The sequence below is a fragment of the Periplaneta americana genome, chromosome 16, assembly GCF_040183065.1.
Source record: "Periplaneta americana isolate PAMFEO1 chromosome 16, P.americana_PAMFEO1_priV1, whole genome shotgun sequence".
Lineage (NCBI taxonomy): Eukaryota > Metazoa > Arthropoda > Insecta > Blattodea > Blattidae > Periplaneta > Periplaneta americana.
This window is the reverse complement of record NC_091132.1, coordinates 4,251,987-4,274,468: the sequence shown is the minus strand read 5'-3', so window position 1 is coordinate 4,274,468 and position 22,482 is coordinate 4,251,987. Positions and strand designations below refer to the sequence as shown.

General features: G+C 35.7%; 1 protein-coding gene across 2 annotated transcripts in view; it reads left to right on the top strand.

The window, feature by feature from the left end:
* The window catches only part of LOC138716411 (polypeptide N-acetylgalactosaminyltransferase 1-like), a 101,690-nt gene that overhangs the window by 21,671 nt on the left and 57,537 nt on the right, over positions 1 to 22,482 (top strand). For both annotated transcript variants that reach the window (XM_069849477.1, XM_069849478.1), the window contains one exon: positions 7,607 to 7,756. In XM_069849477.1, coding sequence (XP_069705578.1) covers positions 7,614 to 7,756 — 143 coding nt within the window. In that variant the 5' untranslated portion in view covers positions 7,607 to 7,613. The remainder of the gene's footprint in view (positions 1 to 7,606; positions 7,757 to 22,482) is intronic.

Here is a 22,482-nt window from a genome sequence, read left to right as displayed (position 1 = left end):
GTTTAAATGTAGCCGACCTGCAACGCGATTGGCTGCCGGAAATTAGAGCGACGGGACTATAGCTAGATTGTTTTCTAACGGTTCCTTGCTAATGGTTGTAAAAGTAGTTTGTGGTTTTAGGGAAAAATAATAAAATGAAATGCAACTGAAGAAAGGCTGCAGCTAGCAGATTTGTCTATGTAATTTTAACCTAACTTTCTAACATTGCATTTTTATAAGTTTGTTGCTTTTAGAAAGAACGTAGTTTCTCGCTATTTGTTATCCAAATCAGATTTACGAACTGTTTGTTATGAAATCCCCTATTGCGAAGCTTTAAATTATGATTTGTTTGTTTTGCTTGCCACATCTGAACGACTGCAGATTGGTGTGTGCTTCATGTCAAGCACTGCGTCTCTGTTAACTTTCCATTGTGGAGTTGTCTCTTGTGTTAAGACAAGTATGCCACGTGTTTCGTCGTTATGACTACGGGAATTGCCTTCGCTCAACACTTCTGTTCGAGGTACACTTTTTCGAGAATTGATATTATAAACTGTTTCCTGATTATACTGTTTAAATCGACGTAAAGTTTTTATTAGCATGTGTAGGCCTATACTAAATTGCGAACAGAAATGAAAACACATGTAAGTGTATAATACCTTAATACAGCCGTGGCGAAAATGCGATCGTGCGCCGAGCCACTGTGTAACCTGCAACGTGCATAGCACCTATGGAGGGAGGCGGACACCCGAAGGGGGAGTGAAGCAACTGTCTGATTTATTAACGGATTTTCATTTTCCTTACGTCAAGCACTTAAATATAATTTTATACAGTACAAGGCTACAAACTAATGTTTAGTACGTGTAACGAAGAAAGAAATAACTGCTGAGCCATTTATACCCGAACCCACGCTTTCAGAAGTCGAAATTGCGATAGAAAATCTGAAAAAGTACAAGTCTCCAGGTATCGATCAAATTCCAGCAGAATTAATACAAGAGGGTGGAAGTGCATTATATAGCGAAATTTATAAACTTGTACTTGCTATTTGGGAAAAGGAAATTCTACCAGAACAATGGAAGGAGTCCATAATTGTACCTATTTTTAAAAAGGGGGACAAAACCAACTGTGGTAACTTTCGAGGAATATCACTTTTGTTGACGTCGTACAAAATTTTGTCCAATATTCTTTTGAGAAGATTAACTCCGTACGTAGATGAAATTATTGGGGATCATCAGTGCGGTTTTAGGCGTAATAGATCGACTATTGATCAGATTTTTTGTATTCGACAGATAATGGAGAAAAAATGGGAGTATAAGGGTACAGTACATCAGTAATTCATAGATTTCAAAAAGGCATATGACTCGGTTAAGAGGGAAGTATTATATGATATTCTTATTGAATTTGGTATTCCCAAGAAACTAGTTCGATTAATTAAAATGTGTCTCATGAAACATACAGCAGAGTCCGTATAGATCAGTTTCTATCTGATCCTTTTCCAATTCACTGTGGGCTAAAGCAGGGAGATGCACTATCACCTTTACTTTTTAACTTCGCTCTTGAATATGCCATTAGGAAAGTTCAGGATAACAGGCAGGGTTTGGAATTGAACGGGTTACATCAGCTTCTTGTCTATGCAGATGACGTGAATATGTTAAGAGAAAATACACAAACGATTAGGGAAAACACGGAAATTTTACTTGAAGCAAGTAAAGCGATCGGTTTGGAAGTAAATCCCGAAAAGACAAAGTATATGATTATGTCTCGTGACCAGAATATTGTAGGAAATGGAAATATAAAAATTGGAGATTTATCCTTCGAAGAGGTGGAAAAATTCAAATATCTTGGAGCAACAGTAACAAATATAAATGACTCTCGGGAGGAAATTAAACGCAGAATAAATATGGGAAATGCGTGTTATTATTCGGTTGAGAAGCTTTTATCATCCAGTATGCTGTCCAAAAATCTGAAAGTTAGAATTTATAAAACAGTTATATTACCGGTTGTTCTGTATGGTTGTGAAACTTGGACTCTCACTCTGAGAGAGGAAAATAGGTTAAGGATGTTTGAGAATAAGGTGCTTAGGAAAATATTTGGGGCTAAGCGGGATGAAGTTACAGGAGAATGGAGAAAGTTACACAACACAGAACTGCACGCATTGTATTCTTCACCTGACATAATTAGGAACTTAAAATCCAGACATTTGAGATGGGCAGGGCATGTAGCACGTATGGGCGAATCCAGAAATGCACATAGAGTGTTAGTTGGGAGACCGGAGGGAAAAAGACCTTTAGGGAGGCCGAGACGTAGATGGGAGGATAATATTAAAATGGATTTGAGGGAGGTGGGGTGTGATGATAGAGACTGGATTAATCTTGCACAGGATAGGGACCGATGGCGGGCTTATGTGAGGGCGGCAATGAACCTTCGGCTTCCTTAAAAGCCATTTGTAAGTAAGTAAGTAACGAAGAAAGAAATGAACAAGAAAACATAGGACACATTACCTCAACCTAAAATTAACTGTCTTGAGAATGTCTCTGCGACAGAGTTTCAAAATCAGGAATTATGTCTCTTACTGCCAGTCGTAGTTGATCACGAAGGTATTTGTCTGTCAGTCGTGATCTAAATTTGGTTATTATTATTTTCATTGTTGAAAATAATTGTTCAAAAACGTAAGTTGTAGCGAACATGGCTTCAAAAGTAAAAGCGAAAGAACGAAGCTTCGGATATTTATTTTTGGCAAAGATTTGAAAAGTTCAACATTTGTCAAGTCCCTTACATCTAGCTTTCATTTAACATCACATTGTAAATCAGTGAGTTTAAATTGAAGACCTAACCGCATTATTGGTACATCTGCTGAAAGAGGATCGATGTACAGAGATAGTAGTTGTAGTAATAATAATAATAATAATAATAATAATAATAATAATAATAATAATAATAACAACAACACTTAACCTTTTAATGTTTCATCAGTAACATGTAGTATAATGCTGTTTTATGTTATACAACAGTTTTCCTCGTAATACTTGTGAACAAATCATACATTTAATATTCTCATCAAATTGTCAGAAAAAATGCGTCCTCCCATCCTACTTGAAACTTTTTTTTTTTGTAGAAGTACGTGGTTTTGAGAGAGACATTGCGACGATACGACATTGACAGGTCAGAGACAAATAGAAATGGAACGGAGTTTGACTCCAGTGAGTGAGAGAGTGGGGGTTGCGGGAGGTAGGAAGCAAGGGAAATGCACAGCCATCATTGCGAGTCACAATGTGCTCGTGAGTCACATTTTCGCCACGGCTGCCTTAATACCAAGTTCGAGTAATGTACTCGTGGCTATGAAATTTGTGGAACGTTTATTTTTACATACTTTTCATTAACATCCGGTATCCACTTAGGACGGTTTGAGGACCTAACATTAATAAACAAGTTGGCATCAACTTGTGCTTTGATCGAAAGTTTGTTGATTTAAGAAACAATATGTTTACCTTTTAAAAAGTGAGCTGCTTGCGCCTATATACAAGCTCTGAAACTAGGACAGCCGTCATCACTTGCGAGTTTGCCTGCTGATCCAGAGCTGCGCTCGGGCGCGGGTTCGATTCCCACTTGGACTGATTACCTGGTTTGGTTTCATCGAGATTTTTCCCAACTGTAAGACGAATATAAGGTAATCCTGCCGAATCTTCGGCTTCATATCGCCAAATACCCTTTCGTTATCGCTAAAGCCCGGATTTGTAAGCACAATCAGACAGTAAAATAAGCAAGAAAATAAGCACGAAAAATGGTGAAAATAAGCACCAAAATAAGCAAAAACGAATACACGGAAACGGTAAAATAAGCACGAAATATGGCGAAAATAAGCACCAAAATAAGCAAAAACGAATACACGGAAACGGTAAAATAAGCACGAAAAATGGCGAAAATAAGCACCAAAATAAGCAAAAACGAATACACGGAAACGGTAAAATAAGCACGAAAAATGGCGAAAATAAGCACCAAAATAAGCAAAAACGAATACACGGAAACGGTAAAATAAGCACGAAAAATGGCGAAAATAAGCACCAAAATAAGCAAAAACGAATACACGGAAACGGTAAAATAAGCACGAAAAATGCGAAAATAAGCACCAAAATAAGCAAAAACGAATACACGGAAACAGTAAAATAAGCACGAAAAATGGTGAAAATAAGCACCAAAATAAGCAAAAACGAATACACGGAAATATGATAAATTATTTGCTTCATAGAACTCTTATCTTACTGAAGGCTGTTGCAGTATACAAGGAAGGTCATCCTGGGATTTTCCTGTGTGAAGCTCCTGCGTCTGTCAGAGAAGAATGATTTGTACAGTGAAAATGTTATTTCGACGTCAAATGACGTCACAGGCTCATATGAAAAACATCACAGTTCTTCGATGAATTCCTCTTCAATACCTGTTTCTTCACCAGAAAGCTTTTTTAGAAATTTGACACAGTGTTTTGTAACCGGAATTTTTCTATAATACCTGACTGAGTTTGTCGAACGCAATTTTTGCAACCCCATGTGTTTCTGAAGATAATGTTACCGAAATTTCGTCTATCAGAGAAAGTGAATGTTCCAAGGAATTATTTCGAGCTTCTAACTGCCTTAAATTTCGGGGATTTTAGAGAAACGGTTATGGATGTACTGAATCTTTTCTTGGATGCCGTTTTTAGCAAAACATTCGTGAGCTGTGGCAGTGCTGACTGCGTCTTTTGAATTTAGGGAATTCAAAACATTTTTCACTTCACTGAAATGTTCAGCGTAGTATGACATAGCCTGTAACCATGTACCCCATCGAGTTAAAACTGGCTGAGGAGGTAAAGACTAATTGGAAGGAGTTCACGAAATTTTTAAATTCTAATCGGTGACTTTATAAACACTTTTTCCACGCTGCAAACAAGAAGATCCAAGTCTTTATACTGCCTAATCGCAGAAGCTTGGCGGGGAATCCCAAGGTTCTTTCTAGTTAGAACTACGCAATATTTCACAACATCCTGGATCATAAGGCCCATTCACAATGAAAATTAAACATAACCGTAACATAAACACAGAAGTTTGCGCCCAGGCTACGAAATGGGATCATTCACAATGATTCACATAAGCATTGACATAAACATTACTGTAAGACGTTAACATGAAAGTTTGCAAACTCCAAACTTTCATGCTTATGCTTACGTGATTTGCAAACAGAACACAATCGTGGAGCGCTGAAGTATACGACAGAATATGAAGAAATGGCGTCGTTGTTATGTTTCCATGGTTACCAAGTATGTTTGCTGTTATGTTTATGTTCCCATCGTGAATGATGGTATGATTTTACCGTAACGTTTATATTCTTAAGTTAACGCTTACGTTATGTTTAACCTTCATTGTGAATGAACTCTAGCATTGCTTTCTTACGCATTCGACTGAAGTTAATTTTTTATTGACCAATAAGAAAAAGGAAATCGGTGATAAATGACGGCTAGGAGTGAAATAGGCACTTTTAAAAATACAGTTTGGGTAAAATATGCTGTTTTAATTAAAAATAGTAAAATAAGTAAGCAAAACGTTTTCCTGCGAAATAAGCATTTACAAGCACTAACAAACATAGTTAAAACTGCTTATCTAGGTGTGTCTTACGAAGTATAACCTTTCTGCTTACCTTTAAAAGTGTAGAAAAATATGCATTTTGCTTAGAAATCCGGGCTTTAGTCATCACCAAATTCATCGACGCTAAATAACCTAGTAGTTGATGCAGCGTCGTTAAATAACGATAATCGACTAATCGCCTGTTTTTCGAAAGACGAAATCACTCATTAGTTACCAGTCCTTTACTGCTTGGTTTCTCAAAGTTTTCTTAGTTTGCTAATGAATTCGTAACTCATTAAGGATTTAACGAATGACGATGTATTCTGTTAGATTCAAGGAGATGGAACTAGTGATACATGACATTGAATTCGAGAAATTAGACATTAACAGAAATTAACGACACTACTTAGGGTTCACCCCGTATATTTCAAACAATATCTGACAAGAGATCATCATGTGTTGCAATAACGTCACTGAGAGTGAAAAATGAATGGATACTCTATTGTTACCTCACTTGGACCACAAGGTTAATTTTTTTTTATCGTTCTTCCAATCGTATCCTGTTAAAGTTGAACCCTGAGGCTGGAATTTAGAGAGTTTTAGAAACTAAAAATGTTAAATATGTAGACGAAACTTGCAAGCCAAGAGAAATTGCTATTTCCTTTTAAAGTCTGTGTCTGAAAAATCTGAGAGAAATAAAATATATTCCAACAATCTGAGAAAAATTGGAGAATATGGTAAAGTTAAGTGTACATTTTGAAAACACACCTTGGTTCGACGAACCCTTTTGGAATCATTCGCGGATCTCCAGGAACCCCAAGGTCCGCCACAAGTTGGGAACTATTGGCATAGAGCCAACCAATCATCCTTAAAAAATATATACTTATTTCTGAAACATTGTGTATACAATAATGTTAAATTCTAATAGAGAGTAATACAATAGAATTCTAGTTTATTTGTATAAGAATATAATAATAATAATAATAATAATAATAATAATAATAATAATAATAATAATAATAATAATGGTTTATTTTAACTGGCAGAGTTAAGGCCATTCGGCCTTCTCTTCCACTCAACCAGTATGATAGAAAATTACTACAATGCTGTGAATATAACATAATTAATACAATACAATACATTTCAAAGCAATACAATACTACAATACAAGACAATATAATACATAATTAATATAATACAATGACAATTCTTTTCATCTTCACAACACCAATAAAATAATTATGTAATAATAGTCTAATAATAATGATAATAATAATAATAATAATAATAATAATAATAATAATAATTATAGTAATAGTAATGGTAGTCATACTTAAATTAAATTAAATTATTAAACTCGATCACAATTATAACTTCAATTTGACTGCGCCCGTAAGAAATCGTTTAGCCTTTTCTTGAAAGTGGTTATTGTCTGGCAGCCTCTAATCTTCTGAGGTAGAGAATTCCATTCACGGGGGACTGAGACAGTAAAAGAGGATGAATAGTGGGATGTTCTATGGGGAGGAATTGCTAGGATTTGGCTCTCCTGTGACCTGGTGTTTAGATTGTGATTGGAGGATAAGTAGTTAAACCGGGAACGAAGATAATTTGGAGTAGAAGTGTGGAGAACTCGAAACAGAAGAGACAGCGAATGAAGTGTTCCACGGTTACTAAGTTGCAGCCAGGATAAAGATTTGAACGAGGGTGTAACGTGGTCAAATTTGTGAGCATTGCTGATGAATCTGACACACATATTGTGCACACGCTGCAGCTTGTTCGAAAGGTCAGTTGTCAAGTCTGTAAGTATTACGTCGCAATAGTCAAACAATGGTAGCACGAGGGTTTGCACTAAAATCTGTTTTAATTCTAGCGGGAGGAAGTTTCTGAATGGGTTAAGAGACTAAGTACGAAGTGGGTCGCGAAAAACTATCCAAGATTTTGATGTGACTTGTGTTATTAAAGTTTGGGAACGGCTGTTGTAAGCCATGACAGCGATTTCTTTGAATTGGGTAGTGCAAATAGCTTGCTCTCCGTTGCAGTGTCGGGATGCTGGCGCCCTGCCGGCGGGTGTGGCGCTTGTGGCCGGTGCTGCTGTCCATCTCGGCGCTCTCGGTGGTCCTGCTGTGGCGCCATCGTGATGACAACCGCGCTCCGGACGAGGCGGACAGGGACGACTGGGTCGCCGTCAGGTCAGAGCTGCAATATATTGCTTTCTTCCATCTCTGTTTATTTCTTCCGTACATGATAAGGACGTCTCCTCTTGCGCTTCGTGAAAGTTTCGCCCGTTTGTGTTTCAGATCACTGTTCCATTTCTTGATGTTCATGTCATTTATTGTCGTCTCATTGTTTATAAACAAGAACAATCAAATTAAAAATATTTCAAGCGTTGTTAAATAAAGTAGGATATCGTGTTTTATCCAATAGCGGCCGGTGATCGAAATCCTCGGTGAGGCCAGATGCAACTACTTTAAGTGCCTCCGATAGGAAATGTTTATTTATGATATTAAATATTATTGTTATTATATTATTAATATTATTACTGTATTATTATTATTATTATTATTATTATTATTATTATTATTATTATTATTACTATGTTGCCCACGATTAGGCAAAACACGGAAATTTTACTTGAAGCAAGTAAAGCGATCGGTTTGGAAGTAAATCCCGAAAAGACAAAGTATATGATTATGTCTCGTGACCAGAATATTGTACGAAATGGAAATATAAAAACTGGAGATTTATCCTTCGAAGTTATGGAAAAATTCAAATATCTTGGAGCAACAGTAACAAATATAAATGACACTCGGGAGGAAATTAAACACAGAATAAATATGGGAAATGCGTGTTATTATTCGGTTGAGAAGATCTTATCATCCAGTCTGCTGTCCAAAAATCTGAAAGTTAGAATTTATAAAACAGTTATATTACCGGTTGTTCTGTATGGTTGTGAAACTTGGACTCTCACTCTGAGAGAGGAACATAGGTTCAGAGAATAAGGTGCTTAGGAAAATATTTGGGGCTAAGCGGGATGAAGTTACAGGAGAATGGAGAAAGTTACACAACGCAGAACTGCACGCATTGTATTCTTCACCTGACATAATTAGGAACATTAAATCCAGACGTTTGAGATGGGCAGGGCATGTAGCACGTATGGGCGAATCCAGAAATGCATATAGAGTGTTAGTTGGGAGACCGGAGGGAAAAAGACCTTTAGGGAGGCCGAGACGTAGATGGGAGGATAATATTAAAATGGATTTGAGGGAGGTGGGGTATGATGATAGAGACTGGATTAATCTTGCACAGGATGGGACCGATGGCGGGCTTATGTGAGGGCGGCAATGAACCTTCGGGTTCCTTAAAAGCCATTTGTAAGAAAGTAAGTGAGTAAGTATGTTGCCCATAGCCTACCAGGATGCAATAAAACTCGCGTTTTAAGATTATCCGTCAGAAAAATTATCAGCGATGTCGTAGGTATCTCGGTAGTCTCTCTCTTTATTTAAAACTTCCTTTCTTTCAGTATTATTTCTTCTCGAAAAAGGACACCCTGACAATGAATTAACTACACCAGCATTATTTCTCGCATTTGTTTCTGTTTATATTTTCTCGAAATACATAACAACATTGGCCCAGCTTCACTACTGTACTACGAAGTACAATAGTACAACACCCTAGCTTAAGTCATAAACTAAGACAAAAAGGAGGGAATAGTGTGGGTCTCTGCCTGCCAAAGAGCTGGAATTTGTGTTATTTATGGCCTAGTTAGGAAGACAAGTCACCATTGCTATTCCCACCCCACTCTATCCTTGAGACCGGCCCATGGATGGGAGGAGTGAAACCTGACGAGGCCAGACGAATTGTGCCTCAGCTACAACGTTTTAAGCGCAAGCTCAAAGCCCGCGAAAATACAGGAAATTCAGAAGCCAGACCCGGCACGAACGATTCTGGCCTCAGGAACAAATTTTACTACAAAACAGGTCTATATACATCACAAAGTTTTCAAATGCTTCTACGGCGATATATGCTTCATTCAAATAACCAATACATTTATAAAAACACAAAATTTGATTTCAGTTAAGCCAAGTGACTGAGGCCCGGCCTCACTTGCCTCAGTCAATCAGCCACTAATTATGTTATTGTTGTTGTTGTTGTTGTTTTCTAATGCCAGGCGTTTGACAATAAAGTCATTTGACCTCTTGCACTCCAATATTTTTCAAAGATATTATCATGGTCAGCCACTGAAGCACAGATTTTGAGGTGTTCCGAATCCATTTCTTGCACAATGGGCAGTTAGGGGACTGATATATTCCAATTCTATGCAGGTGTTTGGCCGAACAGTCATGGCCTGTTGCCAATCTAAATGCAGCTACAGACGATTTTCGTGGTAAATCGGGAATTAACTGTGGATTATGATGCAGAGAGTTCCATTTTTTCCCTTGAGATTGTGTTATCAAATTTTGTTTGTTGAAGTCTAAGTATGTCGAAGTCACTAAATATAGTATAGACTTGAACTTTGGGGGAGGGGGGAAGGTACACCATTGGCCTGCAAAAATATAGTGAAATTCATTTTTTTATATCTCACCTACTATAAAAACTAAATGAACAAAACTTTTCTTGCTTAATATACGTACATTACGCTTTATAAAACACTATTGAAATTATTAAAATAGCTCATAATTACCTGTAAAAATAATATCAAATTAACATAATTTTTTACAACCGTGTAGCATTTACATAATAAAATATACAATAATTAATTAAATATCGTCATGATTCTTTTACAGGAATGTTTTAAATACCTACATTAACAACATAGTCTAGGATCTTTTATCTATTCCTTCAAGAAATATTTTTTTTCTTAATCGATACCTTCAATATTACATGTTCTAAAATCTTTTACTAAGAAAAATTTATTTCTTGAAGGAATAGGTAAAAGATCCTAGACTATGTTGTTGATGTAGGTCTTTAAAACATTCCTGTAAAAGAATCATGTAGATATTTAATTAATTTTAGATTATATTATCTAAATACTTTACGGTTGTAAAAATAATTATGCAACTTTGATATTATTTTACAGGTAATTATTAGCTACTTTAATATTCAAAATAGTGTTTTATAAAGTGTAATATATGTATATTAAGCATAAAAAGTTTTGTTTATTTAACTTTTATAGTAGCTGAGCTATAAAAAAAATGAATTTCACTCAATTTTTGCAGGCCAATGGTGTACCTCCCCTTAAGACGTTACAAGCATTCTCGATGGGTCAAAGCCAAACTGCAGTAGGCCTACAGCGTGGCTCGTACAGTGTCCATTGGATTAGTGACTTTCTGCACGGGCACGACACTCGAAAGCGAATGTAAAGGAGTTCTGACTAAGGAAGGAATTTCACTTCGGTTCCTTTTGTCGTATTTAAAGAATGGTCGTATTTTTAAATATCCTTGACAATTCATTATCATATGGTATGAAAATCGCTTTCAGAATCCCGCGACTTCACATTCATGTGCTTTTACTCGATTTGAGTGCAAGCAGGACTGGAATTCTGTTGCTCCACAGTAGAAGGCACGGAATACCTTCACACAGAACTTTAAAGAGGTAAATGCAATGACTCGTGAAGAGATTGCAAGCACGATGTTAGACTTATCGTAAATCTTCATAACAAAAAGAGAACATTCTGTGGAGAGTCTCATTGCGGTGATTAAAGCATTCTTGAACGTTTCCTATATTGCAGTAATGGATTAGCGAAGTGCTGCAATACCCACAGACCAAGTGTCGTCTTTTTACGCGTTTGCAGCGGCCTGGCTACAATTACTGCCCTCACTAATTCGTATTTCACCCTCATTATACGAAGCATAAAGGGAAAGTTTTGTAACTCTGAATAAATCGATTTGGATGTGTTAACGGAAATGTAAGTTCTTGCCATCTCTGGTAATCGAAGATGTTCTTTTTTACATTCGCCCATCAGAATGTGCAGAGCAAAGTCTCCTAAGCTACTGGATACATTTTGACTTAATTATCTGTAAGACAATTCAACTGGGAATCATTAACATGATATGGTCCTATAACCATGTTTACTAAAATATTTTGAAAATAATAGAAAACAGGTAATATATAATTTCATGATTTCAGCCGTTTAGGTCGCGTCCACTTCTGTGGAGTAAAGGCTCATTCACAATGAAAATTAAACATAACGTAAGCGTTAACTTAAGAATGTAAACGTTACGGTAAAATCAAGAAGTCATACGCAATGATATTTACTTTGTGTCGTCCTGCTAATCCTCCATGCATAAATCTTTCAAGCAACGTGATACCGTGGAAACCAAAGGATGAAGCTGTAAAATACCTTGGAGTGCACTTAGATCGCCGTCTATCATGGAAACATCACATCAACAACAAACTTAAATTGGCCTACTCAAGACTCGCTAAATTATATCCGCTCCTCAACAAGAAATCATCTCTAAAGCTACAAAATCGCATGCTACTTTACACATCTCTATTACGACCTCTACTGCTTTACGCCTGTCCTGTCTGGGGAGGAGCTGCAATAAGTGAAATTAAACACATCCAGTCATTTCAAAATAAAGTCCTACGAATTTCACTCAATTCTCCTTGGTTTGTCCGTAACAGCCAACTACACAGAGAAACTGGTATTGACACAATCAAACAGTTTATTCATTCACAAGCTAAGAAGTTCTATAACAACCTAGAAAATGTTCCAGGCGCCATCCACTACTCTCTCGGAAGGAAGTCCACATTTCCCACCAGAATCAAGAGCCGACTTCCAATGGACCTCATATTATAATCAAAACGTATCATCACCCCAACCTATGTAAATAATTATTTATTAACAATTATTTTTGTTCATTGATGAGCCCTATCTAGGCTGCCCTCAATTCAGTGTCATGTATTGTATTTATATTTTATTTAGAAATGATCTGTATAGCGCTAAATGCGCTGATCGATCAATAAATTATTAAAAAAAAAAAAAAAGAAGAAATCATACCGTCATTCAGGATGGGAACATAAACATAACAGCAAACATACTTGGTAACCATGGAAACATAACAACGACGCCATTTCCTCATATTCTGTCGTATACTTCAGCGCTCCACGATTGTGTTCTGTTTGCAAATCACGTAAGCATAAGCATGAAAGTTTGGAGTTTGCAAACTTTCATGTTAACGTGTTACGGTAATGTTTATGTCAATGCTTATGTGAATCATTGTGAATGATCCCATTTGGTAGCCTGGGCGCGAACTTCTGTGTTTATGTTATGGTTATGTTTAATTTTCATTGTGAATGGGCCTTAACGGTTTGCATGCCTGACCGTGAAACGAACGGGCCCGGATTTAGGGTTACCATGAGAAGAAATTCTGTTGGAGGACATGGAATCTAAAATAAGAGGACATTGCTGAAAAAAGGAGGACTTTTTAAAAATTGGTATGAACAAAATTAAAGATTAAAAACAATGGCTCACCTTAGTTCCCTCACTAGTTGCTGGATCAGTATTACATCTGTACCCTACTTATCGGTGGAGCCCACTTTGTGCACAAGAGCCTGAAGAGACAAACTTCTATCTTGTAACAAATAACTATGGAACTGTTCACAGACATGTCCTTGAAATTATATTTTACCATGATGATACCTCTGACTGTCTCCATTAGCATGCGATTTCGTTCTTTTGTCCATTGAGCAGATTTATTTATTTATTTATTTATTTATTATTGCTAGTAAGTTTGAAATGAATACAAATTAATAAATACAATCAAAGATAAACTAGCCCACTCCTGAATGAGTAAGACTCGTGCTCAGGAGGGGATTCCAATACAGACAAAAATAAAATTAAGATTGAGATTGAATACAGATTAAATAGTGTTTAATATGTTTAAACCCAAACTATAAACCCAATACAATCTAATTTATTTTTTTATTAATTTGGAGAGGATTCGTGGTTGAAATATTATTGGAATAAAATTTGTTTAATAATCTCGGAACTTGACTCATGCTATGATAAAAAGCTGCATTGGTTTTACATTTTGGTTCAGACAAACGCAGAGAATTCATATTTTTAGTTCTATATTTATGTACATACCTTTCAAAGTTATTAAAATTTCTATGAAAATCTGTACTAATAATAAATCTGTAGCCGAAATTTTTCTGGTAATTTTCGATTTTCCAAAAATAATTAGTCCTAACATATATAATTAACCATCTTGAAACCGAAAATAGCTTTTTTGAAATTTTTGTTTGTATGTCTGTCTGTCTGTCTGTCTGTCTGTATGTTTGTTACCTTTTCACGTGATAATGGCCAAACGGAATTCGATGAAAATTGGAATATAAATTAAGTTCGTTGTAACTTAGATTTTAGGCTATATGGAATTAAAATTACATTATTTAAAAAGGGGGTTATAAGGGGGCCTGAATTAAATAAATCGAAATATCTCGCTTATTATTGATTTTTGTGAAAAATGTTACATAATAAGTTTCTTTAAAAATCATTTCCGATAAGTTTTTTTCTTTGAAAAATTTTGGTAGGACTGATATTTAATGAGATAAATGAGTTTTAAAATTAAAATAACTGCCATCTAAGGCCGTGTAATGAAATAAAAAACAAATGACTTCGCCTATAAGGGGCCTTGGACAGCAGCAATCGAATGCTATGAAAGATAACCTACAGAGAATGTTTCTGTGTTTGTATGAAGTAATATCGGAAGCTAAATTAACCGATTTGTATAATTAATTATTATTTCACCATTGGAAAGTGTAGTTTCTCTAGATGGACATAATGCTATAATGTTATTACAGTAACTTGTGAGTGAATTGAGGACAGGTAAGATTAAAATAGCTTCTTATGCACAGAAAACTTGATAGAATATTCTGTACATTAGCAAGTAAAATAAAGTATACACATTAAATCTAAATGATGTCAATCTTCATTAAACTATGGTTGCATGTAATACAAATTGAGAAACATGTTAAAGGAATTGCACGAAATGAGTGTCTCTGGACCAAAATGACCGCATTTTAATTATTTAAATACAATTTAAATTAAGTAACATATTAAACGATTTATCCTTCTATCAAACACGAATGTTCCCTGGATCAAATGTCCTATTTTAATTATGTAATTACTTTATATTTATTTCTAACGGGTGCAGCGGAGCGCACGGGTACGGCTAGTATTTTAATAAAATAAAGTAATATATTTCTTTAATGTTGAAAACTTCGAAATGTTTAAGCAATAATTCAATTGGGTAATCTTTCTGTTTTTTTAAACAAATTTCTAATATTTTTTTCTGTAGTAAAATTAACGGATAAAGATATTAGGGGAAATACTCTCTCAGTACTTCCATTGTGACTTGGGATAAATAAGTAGAATTGACATATTTTTAAGAGTTCTGAGAAAGTTTCAGTGCTCGCAGAACTATTGGAATTGAAGAATTTGCACCATTGATTATCTAAACTTAAATCTTTGTCAAAATTAACTTGATTGGCATATCTTTGTACATTGCAGAATAAAATTGAAGTGCTTGGGGCAACATACAAATTTTACAGGAAAACAACTCTTAAAGATTTAAGACTTAAGAGTTGTTTTCCTGTAAAATTTGAGTGTGGCTTGTCAGTGTGTTGCCCCAAGCCCTCCAATTGATAAAATAGCTTAGAATCATGAATAGTGACGTTTTTAGAGTGTAAGAATTCAATACATGTCAGCAAGTCATCATATTTTATGTTTTTTATGTGCTTTCTTGAACCATTGAAAGCAGTTAAATTCTTTCATAGGTTTTCACCATTTGTTTACATATTCTATGCATAATATCGCACATTATTCAATATTCATATTAATTCTAGTTGGAATGCGAAATGCCGTACATTTCAAATTTTTTTAAAATGCCTGCCGGACAGGATAAAATGATTACAAAAGAGGACATGTCCTTCTTTTGCCAGACGGATGGTAACCCTACCCGGATTCAAATCCTGGTTGGGGCAAATTACCTGCTTGAGGTTTTTCCGAGTTTTCCCTCAGCCCATACACTAGATCAGCGTTTCTCAAACTATGGTCCGCGAGGTCTGCCCTTGTAGTCCTTCAAAAGAGACAGAAGAAAAAATACAATTCAATCGAATTGCGTACCACACTGTAGCTGAAAATCTCAGAGTTCGTAAATGACACATGGCAATCGCCTTTCACATTTTCTCCCAGAACTGACATTTTATGAAATTTATTTACCCTACCCGTCTATCGCCTTCCCACTCTACTCTCAGCAACAAAAGAGGTATTTAAAGCACTATGAACGTGGTGTTTTTCGCCATCTTTTCCGTGCAAATCTAGCGCTGTGCCTGTTACCCAGCTAGGGACCACCCGAATTCATAACAGGACCAAAGTACCGAACCTTTTCATTCATTCATTCATTCATTCATTCATTCATTCATTCATTCATTCATTCATTCATTCATTCATTCATTCATTCATTCATTCATTTTATTTCATAGATCTTACATGAGCAATGAAGCTTTAAGATGTGGAACAAGTCAACATTTTACAATATTACAATTACAATTTTTACAAATTTTTATAGTTTTACAATTTAGTAATTTTCTACAATTTTTACAATTTTGTGCAATTTTTTACTTTTTTTGGCGAGATGTAGTGAGATGAGATGAGATGAGGTCCGAGGATTCGCCAAAATATTACCCGGCATTTGCCTTTTGGTGGGGGAAACCTCGGAAAAACCCAACCAGGTAATCAAATCAAAGGGGGTTAATCAAATCAAAGGGGTTGATGCCAAGGACTCGCCATAGACCATCCGGCTTCAGTCCCACGGCTGGGGAAAACCTCGGAAGAAACCAAAGACCAAAGGGGGATCCATCCCAAGCTCGAACGCAGCTCCTGATCAGCAGCCCAGCGAGTCTGCCGACTGAGCTACATCGATGGCTCTACTAAAAGTATACAATACATAGCCAATCAGATTATTAAATTTACAAACGCAAACGATCATTCGTAAGTTGAGCTATATGTATAATACAAAACAGGTTAATTAAATTTAAGGCATAAACAATTCAACCAGTTGTGATATACAGAAATTGATAATACATATCATGCAAACTACTTCAAATTACAAACACAAACAATTTGTCAGTAGAGCTATATAGATTACTATTCAATTTAAAGCATATACAATTCATCGGCCAAAACTATACAAATATATACAATACAAAGTAGCATACTTTCATTAAGCTATACAAATTTGTGCAATTAATATCAAGTAGATTAATTCAATTTATAATCATAAACAATTCATCAGTTGAGCTATACATATTACCATTCAATTTACAATAGATCTATATACAATTCATCAGTAGAGCTACACAGACTAGTAACCATTTTAAGAACATATACAATTCATCAGCCAAACTATACAAACATATGCAATCAAATTAGTTCAATTTACAAACTTATTTTCGTTAAGCTATACAATTCATATGAAGTAGATTAATTCAATTTATAAGCTTAAACAATTCATCAGTTGACGTATACAGTACATACAATTCATCAGTTATGCTAAACAAAAAATACAATACATAGTAAACAGATTAAGTCAATATAAAAACATATTTTAGTTGAGCTATATAAAATTGTACATGTCATTTAAGTAGAATAATTCAATTCACAAGCATAAACAATTCATCAATTGTGTAGAAGCTATGAGTATGTAGAAATTTGGTTAATTCTTTTCTGAACCTTTTCTCGTTGTTCTTCAAATCTTTAAGATAATTAGGCAGTGCATTGAAGACTGTTATACATGAATAGCGAACTCCTTTTTTAAAACAGCTTAGACTAACAGAGGGTAGATGAAGATCTGATTTATGTCTTGTATTAAAATGATGAATGTCTTGATTAGTACTGAATTTATCTTTGTTCTTAATATACAGCATCATTAGGGAAAGAATGTATTCACAAGGTAAAGTCAAGATTTCTAAGTTTCGGAAAATATTTTTACATGAGGTCCTTTTATGCACACCGGCCATTATTCTTATAGCTTTCTTTTGTAAAACAAAAACGTGTTTAGCTTCAGACGAGTTACCCCAGAATATTAATCCATATTTCATTACAGAGTGAAAATATGCAAAGTATGACATTTTAAGTAAGTTTATATCACCAATAGTAGATAAGGATCTTAATGCATAACAGGCAGAGCTCAATTTACGAGTAATACATTCTATATGCGTTTTCCAGTTCAAGTGATTATCCAATTCTAAACCAAGAAACTTTGTGCTTATAGATTCTTTGAAATGAGTTCCATTTAATCGAATACTGTAGGAAACCTGAGCACTATTGTGTGTACTAAATTTGACTGCACTGGTTTTATCAACATTAAGTGTTAGTTTATTTGCATGGAACCATTCATTCATTAGATTCAGCACTGTATTAGAAGTGTTTATAAAATGATCGTATTGTTTGCTTGTATTTATGACTTTCTTAATAGTGTTGCTGACACTCAGTCTGTACATTCAAATGGTCACGTACTGTACGTCGTACACAAATAATAGAACATGCAAAATTGCATCTTTACTTGTTGAAAATCGGGCATGTTTCTGCATTATTTTTTTTTATTTCTGTTTTTGCAAATGCCGATATAATACATTTTCTTCTATTAACATTAACTTAATTAGTTAATACTAATATAAAATTAATTGGATTAAATTAATTTTAATTAATAATTTCTACATTAAAATGTAAGTATACTGGTATTAAAATATGCTACATAAATGATAAATTTGCTTTCAAAGGGAACAAGAGTAAGGTGGTCCGCGGAACTGTTCTGACTTAAAAAAGTGGTCCCCACTTCAGAAAGGTTTGAGAAACACTGCACTAGATAACCATAGCAGTTGATACAGCGTCGTAAAATAACCAACTAAAAAGTTTGTGTCCTTCTTACCACAGACATAAGCAAGTTTATATTTGAGGAAGTATTTTTACTTGTGATTTGCGTTCAGAACTTAGAAGTGAAGCTTCGCTGACCCCTGCACTCGTCCATTGGCTCTGAGCGAGATGGAGAAGAAGAACGCGCCATCTCTTCATACCAATGCTAATTTTTATGTCGTAGTAATCTTCTCCAGGGAGGGAACTGGACTCGGGTCGTCTTCGCCACCACGGAGAAGAGCGACTATCTCCTTTTATTAAGATCCAAGGCCACTCAAGTTGCATGGGCAGTTGCTGGTTTGGTTTCGCGCGGTTTCCTAATTTCGGGACGTCTGATTGAGAGGGGAGGGCTCCGTTGGTTTTAGTGATGTTTTATTACAATGTTTATGAATTAAAGTACATATTGATTGATTGATTGATTGATTGATTTATTTATTTATTTATAATGGTGAGATACAAATTCAAATGAAATACAAATACACAAAACTAAAAGTCAGCAAAATATGTACAACGAATCAAAATAAATTCAATACTTATTTACTTTTTTGTACTTAGGCTTTCAAGGAACCCGGACGTTCGTTGTCGCCCTCACATAAGCTCGCCATCGGTCCCTATCCTAAGCAAGATTAATTCCGTCTCTATCATCATATCCCACATCCCTGAAATCCATTTTATATTATCCTACCATCTACGTCTCGGCCTCTCCAAAGATCTTAGTCCCTCCGGCCTCCCAACTAAAGGCCCATTCACAATGAAAATTAAACATAACCGTAACATAAACACAGAAGTTTGCGCCCAGGCTACCAAATGGGACCATTCACAATGATTCACATAAGCATTGACATTAACATTACCGTAAGACGTTAACATGAAAGTTTGCAAACTCCAAACTTTCATGCTTATGCTTACGTGATTTGCAAACAGAACACAATAGTGGAGCGCTGAAGTATACGACAGAATATGAGGAAATGGCGTCGTTGTTATGTTTCCATGGTTACCAAGTATGTTTGCTGTTATGTTTAAGTTCCCATCGTGAATGATGATATGACTTCTTGATTTTACCGTAACGTTTATATTCTTAAGTTAACGCTTACGTTATGTTTAATTTTCATTATGAATGAGGCTTAACACACTATATACATTTCTGGGTTCGCTCATACGTGCTACATGCCCTGCCCATCTCAAACGTCTGGATTTAATGTTCCTAATTATGTCAGATGAAGAATAAAATGCATGCAGTTCTGTAACTTTCTCCATTATCCTGTAACTTCATCCCTCTTAGCCCCAAATATTTTCCTAAGCACCTTACTCTCAAACACCCCTAACCTCTGAATTAATTTCAAGGAAAAATTGTTCCGAGGCCGGATATCGATCCCGGGACCCTTCGCTTAGCGCACCAATGCTGTCCCGACTGAGCTACCCCAGGAACTATGCACGACACAGTCACAATTTTTCCCTTATATCCACACAACTCAAATGGGCTGACAAGACGCCAGAACCCAACTTTGAGTGACGGTATCGTGTATAGTTCCTGGGGTAGCTCAGTCGGGAGAGCATTGGTGCGCTAAGCGAAGGGTCCCGGGATCGATACCCGGCCACGGAACAATTTTTCCTTGAAATTAATTCAAACCTGCTTTACAGGGAGCTACTACCTGAAAGCCAGATTTGCACCTCTAACCTCTGTTCCTCTCTCAAAGTGAGAGTCCAAGTTTCACAACCATACAGAAGAATCGTTAATATAACTGTTTTATGAATTCTGACTTTCAGATTTTTTGAGAACAGACTGAATGATGAAAGCTTCTCAACCGAATAATAACAGGCACTTCTCATATTTATTCTGTGTTTAATTTCCTCTCGAGTGTCATTTATATTTGAAGAATCCACTGCAAGAATGATGGATGTCACTTTCTTGTCGAAAATGAACCAAGACTGTCAATGCATAGCTTAAGACATATAGAATGTACATAGAGAGTTATATGGCATTAACACTGATAGTCATTGTCCAGTAATGATCGGAAAATCACAGTTAAGCTTTGAGCTCTAAGCATTTCAAACTTTCAATTGCTTCTCCTGCAAAATGTATTCCAAATGACATCTATCATTCTTGCAGTGGACTCCTCATTTGTTACTGTTGCTCCAAGATATTTGAATTTTTCCACCTCTTAAAAGGAAAAACTTCCAATTTTTATATTTCCACTTCGTACAATATTGTGGTCACGAGAATGATACTATGCGTTGTTTATGTGAACTGCGTGTCGTCTGTAGCGAGCGGGAGCAGAGGTGGCGCAGGTGACATCCATAGTCCATGCTGTACTCAACTGAAATCTACTGTTTTGGTACCAACTTCCTACCTATGCTATGGACATTATGTGTTGTAAATTGGACTTTTCCATATATTGGATCTTTCTTGCATGAGGACATTTTAAGATGTCCAATTTGGAAATTGGACATTTTGTATACTGGACCTTTTAGAGAGATGGATATTACCATTATCTGGACTTTGATGAAGTTTAGACCTTTTAATTTTGGACAATATCTTTGATACCCATGACAATTGACTAACTGGCTTGGAGAGCACATAAATTCTCTCCCACATCATCGAATTCTCTTGCTAGGACACCAGATGGTGTGCATTTTAGTTGTTTTTCGTCGCTTTGCCTTCATTTGATTTGATTGAAATCAGAATATCGTAATTTTTTGTGGCAATTTTAAACTATAACAAGATGAATGTTAAATATAGATTATACTAACACGTAATACCTAATATTCATTTCATTTTCAGAATGGCCTTATTTCAATCTTAAGGCCAGTGATACTCGCAGAGTAATGCGTGAGATTTCACAATATACTTCCTGACTTTGTTTTAAAATGGGCCACGACCAGGTCACTGCATAGTTGGGGGTTGTCTCAAGTTTAACGTTGCACATCCTTCCCATGCTGTTATTTACTACCACTGCCCTCACGCAAGCGTGAATAATTGCCGTATACATACAGCGCCCTTAATTAACATAGGGAACAGCAAACTACATCCGCTTCAATGCACATATAGTATACTTTTCTTTTCACTAGTAGTTGAATCATAAATACAACATTTTGTAAAATTTCTAGTCAGATATCTATGCGTGTGCGTCTGTGTACGTACGCATGCATATGAGCTATTCCATCTCAAATCGACCGAAGTATAGAGAAAATTGACCTTACAATTCCTAAATACAATAAAACTTTTTTTTGTACGTAGAGAACTGTGATACAATGCTTTCTGCAAAGTTTGAGGCATCAGAACTTCATAGTGTTTAAATTAAAAATATTTAAATGTATCGTATTTTCATAAAATTTGCAACTTTAAACAGTTGTAGCTCCGAAACCCTTTCACCCAATGATAAAAATCATGGTTTATTTTGATGCTGAGAAATTAAAGTTTATATTGGCATATAAACCGATTTTCTTACTTTTTATGGAAATGGAGAAATCTAGATTTTTCCTCATTAAGACGCCTTTGCCAAGGAAAAAATATTTTAAAAATATATAGTTAGATTCCGCATTGAAAGTACAAATAAACACATATTTTTTTACTGCTGGCACGTTGATAAGAAAGTATTGAAAATATCAAATAAAGAAAATAAATAGTACGCGCGTGAACTAACCAGCTGACTGTGAGGCTGGAGCTAGCCGAGGTAAGCAAGGCCAGGAGACATAAACATGTGAAGTGTCGTCTAGCAGTCATGGCTGTGCTAGCTTTATCACAGGAGTAAAATGACGCCCAACGCTCGCTTATCTTCAGCTCTCGGCCAGTGCGTGCGGTACTGCGTCGTTCAAGTCTAAGCATGTGAAAATAATCTATATAATATCCTCGAAACTTATTGCCGTACGATTAACCAAACAATGCGGAATCCCTCTTAATAATGCAAGGTTTTTTCTCAATATTTTTTTTTTATATTTTTACAAATTGGCAAAAAGTCTAAGAGTAAGTAAAATCAGATTATCTGTCTTTCTGTATAC